This window comes from Limulus polyphemus, unplaced genomic scaffold (assembly GCF_000517525.1).
Source record: "Limulus polyphemus unplaced genomic scaffold, Limulus_polyphemus-2.1.2 Scaffold4037, whole genome shotgun sequence".
Taxonomy (NCBI): domain Eukaryota; kingdom Metazoa; phylum Arthropoda; class Merostomata; order Xiphosura; family Limulidae; genus Limulus; species Limulus polyphemus.
Genome location: NW_013669647.1, coordinates 27,603 through 33,435, shown reverse-complemented (window position 1 = coordinate 33,435; position 5,833 = coordinate 27,603). Strand labels below are relative to the sequence as shown.

The 5,833-nt window shown below is 30.0% G+C and overlaps 1 protein-coding gene across 2 annotated transcripts in view; it reads right to left on the bottom strand.

Moving 5' to 3' along the window:
* LOC106470491 (FK506-binding protein 15-like) overlaps positions 1 to 5,465 on the bottom strand; it is a 69,302-nt gene extending 63,837 nt beyond the window's left edge. For both annotated transcript variants that reach the window (XM_022399107.1, XM_013931053.2), the window contains exons 1-3: positions 5,304 to 5,465; positions 4,142 to 4,254; positions 1,211 to 1,305 (exon numbers count right to left, since the gene is read on the bottom strand). In XM_022399107.1, the coding sequence (XP_022254815.1) occupies positions 1,211 to 1,305; positions 4,142 to 4,212 (166 nt within the window). In that variant the 5' untranslated portion in view covers positions 4,213 to 4,254; positions 5,304 to 5,465. The remainder of the gene's footprint in view (positions 1 to 1,210; positions 1,306 to 4,141; positions 4,255 to 5,303) is intronic.
* Between the last annotated feature and the right edge of the window lie 368 nt (positions 5,466 to 5,833).

Sequence of the window (5,833 nt, the reverse complement as noted above, 5' to 3'; positions counted from 1 at the left end):
TTGTATTGTTAGCCAGGCACAAGTGAAAGGACAATATAATAAAAATAATAAATATATATAAATGTATAATGTTATAAGATTTAAGCTATTTGTTCTAAACATTTATGTTTTTGTGTTATAATTTGTGTTCATTCTGGAATGAAAGAGGCATAATTTATACTTATTTCCACATTTTTTTATGGTGGTTGCGAGATCGGTCAAATCTATCAAACCCGTACAGAGATTAATTATTGAAAATAATAGATAAAATATAAGGTTTTTTCTTAAGAAATGTTTGAAAACTATCTGGACATTATAAAGATTTCACATGTGAAATTTCAAAGTTTTCTGATGCATAAAAGTATTTTTAATCTTAAAATTCAAATTACTTTGTGTGACAGATAGGCAATATGTGAAAAGAAAAAAGGCATGAGAGAAACATTGCTTTACAAACCTTACGACTTAATAAAAAAGTATTTTTAATCTTAAAATTAAAATTACTTTGTGTGACAGATAGGAAATACGTGAAAAGAAAGAAAAAGGCATGAGAGAAACATTGCTTTACAAACCTTACAACTTAATAAAAAAAGGTTTTTTGCATATGAAAGCATTATAATGTTTACTGATAATCTCCCAAATTTCATTAATAGTTGCTTACTAATTTAAAAGTTATAGCATGAAAACTATGACAAGCACAAAATGATTACAAGGTTGTCACATTGACTGACCCTTTATTGAAAGAGTTAATAAGAAAGAGGCCCTAACATGTACTCTACAAATGAAGATATTATTCATGAGCAACAACTTCACAAGATGATATAAAGTGTGGACTTGTTTGACAACTATTAGATGACATCAACCAGTTTCACAACTATTTGATGACAAAAATCAGTTTGACAACTATTTGATGACAAAAATCAGTTTCAATCAGAGATATTTAAAATTATCTTCCTTTATATATATATTTTTTTTTTCTCAAATTAAACAAAATTCTTTAACAGCATTTCCTTGAGCAACAAAAAATAGTTTACAAAACTAATATTATATTTTTTATTATGTACCCTAATAATGTATGACTCTGCAGCTTTCAATAGAAATATTTTCTTATGTGAAAAGCTACATTATACCAAATATTGTTCTGACAAGAAAGATAAAACTTTACTGAGTTGATATTCTTTGTATCAAGCTATTCTTCTAACAAGTGCTAACTCAAGTAGATAAATTATTTCACCTGTTTTTTTTGGCTGCTTAGGAGCTGTATACATCAAAGACTGGCTATCATGATGTTGGGGAGCATCATCAGAAAACATATTGGCCAGCTTAGATCTAACAAAAACAGTTCAAGTTCTTAATTAATTTACAACTCCATACTGTTACTACAACATAGTCCTGTAGAAAAATTGAATACCAATGTAAAAAAATGAAAATTACAAACTTACAAATTTAGAATAATAAACTCTCTGTTATTTGATAAATTCTATATTAACTTGTAGTTATTTTACATTATATGCTAATTTTAAATACCAAATTATACACAGATGTTATTAGAAACATGGATATATTCTTCATTATATGTCAATTTTAAATACCAAGTCATATATGGCTGTTATAAGAAACATGAGAGTCTGTTATTTGTTGAATGCTATATTAACCTGTATTTATCAGTGTTAAATATCACACCATATATAGTTGCTGTTAGAAATATGAGAATCTCTGCCATTATAAAAAACATATATTAACCTTTATTTTATTACTATGTGTGAGCATCATATGGTGTGATATTTAACACTGATAAATACAGGTTATTATAGGATTCAACAAGTAACAGACTCTCGTGTATCATACAATTTGGTAGCTCTAGTTGCTGTTAGAAATATGAGAATCTCTGCCATTATAAAAAACATATATTAACCTTTATTTTATTACTATGTGTGAGCACGAGCTACCAGATCACATATAATATTTGTGTCACAGCTTATGCCAACATTGCCTCCACCATCATAAGTGGAGAAGAGACAACCAAATCACATTATCTGAGTGCTACTGGAGAAAATTCAAATGATTTGGGATAATTTAATAGTGCTGATTTTAAAAATGTAGTCAGAATTTTGTCCATCACCTCTAGATTTTGAGTTATTGTAACATCTCAATACTTTATCAGCACTATTTGAAATGCTATGCAATCATCTCATTACAATAAATTTATGCTGTGAAATTTAGTTTACATGGACAGTTTAATGGATAAAAAGCATACATTTTTGAGAACAAACATTAACTGTATTGCATTGGTGTTAGAACAATTGGTTGTTAACAACTGTTTAGTATAAAATTTGGTTGGTAATGATTATGGAAAAGAAATGCCATAGAAAACTACTGTATGCATTGGTCCACCAAACAAAGTTATGAAAAGTGTTTGGAATTGGGTCACTGAATAAAGCCGTGAAGAAACTCAGGGCAAGGGGACATGTGCTTAATTGGAAAATACATTCCAAGCCTGTCTAGGGTGTGCTACCAATATATCAATGGATATCTCAAACCACATTCAGGGAGGAGTTCAGAATTAAGGTGATAATGAAAGAAAAACACTAAACATTAGCCCTAAGATCAGCAGTGTATGGAAAGAAACATATCCAGGGCAGGAGCCAAGTGGCCTGGATTCTAGGCATATGAGAAGTACGTGCCAAACTCTTAAGAAAACAGAGGAAGAAAATATATGAGCTGACAACATGTTCCAATGCTGATGCAAAGCCTTATTGGTATGTGAGGAATAATCAATTAGAAACAATGAACAGGAGTTATGAAATTGGTTCATTTTAGTTTGTGAACATCCAATTAAAGGACAAGAAACATGTGCTGTGAGGTTAGGTTTTTGATTACACCTAAAACACCACCAACAACCAATTAATTAAGTATAAGAAACCATGGAGAGAGCCAAACAAGTGACAACCTGGAAACCGACAGAGTCAGCTGGACAACAAAACAGCCAAATGCACAATGGAGAAGATAGCCTTCAGTGAATCCTCTGAGAAGATTTTCACCACTCGAGCTTCATGCAAGTTTAAATGCCTTCTCTACTTCATCTAGTAACGTATATAGCATACAGTATATCATGACAGAAGGTCAAGTAGGAGTTAAGCTACTTAATGAGTTATTGATTATCACAAAAATGTTAATAAGTATAGTAGAAGAATTGTTCACGAGATGCCTAAGTGTTAGAGACAGCAATGTGAATGTAAACTGCCGGAATTTGTTCAATTAAATATATGTTTCATGTTACCTGTTCTTCGAGTTGTTTCTTTGTTTTTGACATAAATTTCCTTGAGTTTTAAAATCACCAGAGGAAGTCAGTGCCAGCCCAAAATGTTGCAAATATTAAAACATATATTTCGCATTAGCCAGTTTTCGTGGTGTAAGTTTTTTTTCCCAATTTTTGTTTTTGGAGTGATACTAGAGAAAAGCAAGATATATTTTTCAATTATTAAAGAAAAAGGTTATTGCAGATATTTTCTTGTTCATTATTTCTAGTTTCACGTTATTTGAGAAGCATCTAATATCGTTCTTTTGTGGAATCTTACAAATTGGTTTTGTTCTTCTGGTTCATTTTTCATAATTCATTATTATTAGTATTATTTCATGTTACAGCGATTTGATGTTATGAACATTGCTTCATTGAATATTTGTTTTTGAGTTTGAGATATTTAATTACAAAGTCCTAGCCAGGTAATACTTGTTATTAATAGTTAACATTTGGTAAAACTCCTATTGCATTTAATAAATTTGCAGTTTATCTTACCCTGGTTGTAATGTGATTGTGACATGTTGCCCTGATAATGTGGTAGCTTTATAAATTACAGCATTTACCAGTAGGAACTGACTAAATCCATACTTCCATAATGAACATATATAGAAGTCATTATAGTGACAAAGTTAGAGTTGTTTATACAAATTAACTGGTCTAAAGTATTAACTAAACAATATCTTCACATTTTATCAATGTATAAGGATTTTACTTTCATCATTTTATATACAGTTTGAAAGGTTTTCACAGACTGTTATGAATGAGTATTTTTTTGGCATAATATTTTATTAAAAAAACAGTCAATATCATAGTTAAAAAACATGAAAATTTAATATTTTGATAATCACAACATTTACAACTTACCCGCCTTCAAAAGTTAAACTGAAATCTGCATCATCATCATCATCTGCACCAAGTCCTCCCAATGAAAGCATTATGATGTTTAGTTTGTAGGTCTTACTTGTTGAAATTAGTTTCTGTTTTAGAAAAATTATTGAAGTATAATAAAACATATTTATATGAATTCCTAGTTAAAACTTAAGCTTAATGACTGATACTGTCAAATTTTTTGTGCTTTTTAAAATTATTAATGGCAAAAAATGGAAAAAACACCCAAAGCTAACCATAAACAATAGTACTGGCTATTTGTACTTGATCACAATTTCCCCAAAGTTTCTATAATTATTATGGCACATCTGTACAATAAAATTCTGTGTATTTGTGTGTCACATAACTCATAAACTACTGGCCACACTGACTTATAAGTGGTACCAAATAAATCTTCTTGGTCCCAAGGTTTGCACGTAGGTAAAATATTTCACTCCACTCTGAGAAACCTGGGGATTTCCCCAAAACACCTTCTCCTAAACTGCTGGATTCACCAACTTCTAAGTGGTGCCAAACAAATCACCTTGGCCTTGAGGTTTGCACAAAAATAAAACTTTTCACCAACTCCCTTAGGGAACCCGGTTATTATGTAAAAATACTTTTATGGGGATTCCACAAAAGTGGACCCCAAATTTGGCACTGATTTACATTGGAACACATAAATAAGTAGTCCTATTAGCATTCATAACTTGGTTAAGGAAACTAAATTTGCATTATACTATAATTTATAGCAGCAATGATCATTAAACTTAAAATGTGCGAAATAGTATTCAACGTATTAAACTTTCATTATAATGGCTCTGTAAATGTGTACCATAGGCTCATGGATTCATTGGTGAATATGATATTGGTTAAGCATAACCTAAAACTAGTGCTATAAGTTTTGCTAATTTGTATCAGTGCCCTCACGGTATACACTATAATAATAGAATACAGTATGTGCTACCGTGTAGTACAAACATGAAAGTTCCAGATAAATTTGTAATGCATTTAAACATAAGTAAAAGATTTGCAAGTTACAACACAACTGGTTAATTATGGTATGAACTGGCTCACGACATATTAACCACTTAAGTAGTAGAGAACTACAACAGTTACAAAACACTTATATTTAATTTTTAAAATATATTATATTTACCCAAGTTACAGAAGGCTCGTTTGGATTAAAATTTGTTTGGTTTTCCTTTGCTCTTAAAAATTTTCACTGTAAGCATCTGTATTTGTATTTATTACTACTTTTTACTAGCGTTAAAAACACTATTAATATTATTACGCCTCCATGACAGAGCGGAAGTCACCTGATATAAAAAGCAATCATTTTCACAGATCTGTATATATACAAACAGTGATCATTTAACATACATTTTTAACTTCGAATCTTAACACTTTTTAAAAAATATGAAATTATATTTAGCTATAGTGATGGAAAAATATGTATTTGTTGATTTTCATTATACTAAAAAGAAAAATTAAAATTATTCTGCATAAAAATTATTAATAATTATAATCCAATCACCTTCGATAACTATGAGTGTTATCAATATAATAAACACCAAAGTACTGTTACGTATCTGCTCGTTTGATAATTTCCGGTATAAATTCTTTCTGAGGAATTTCAGCCATACAAGTCTTTTCTTAATTAAAACTAGTTTATTCTTTCTCGTTACA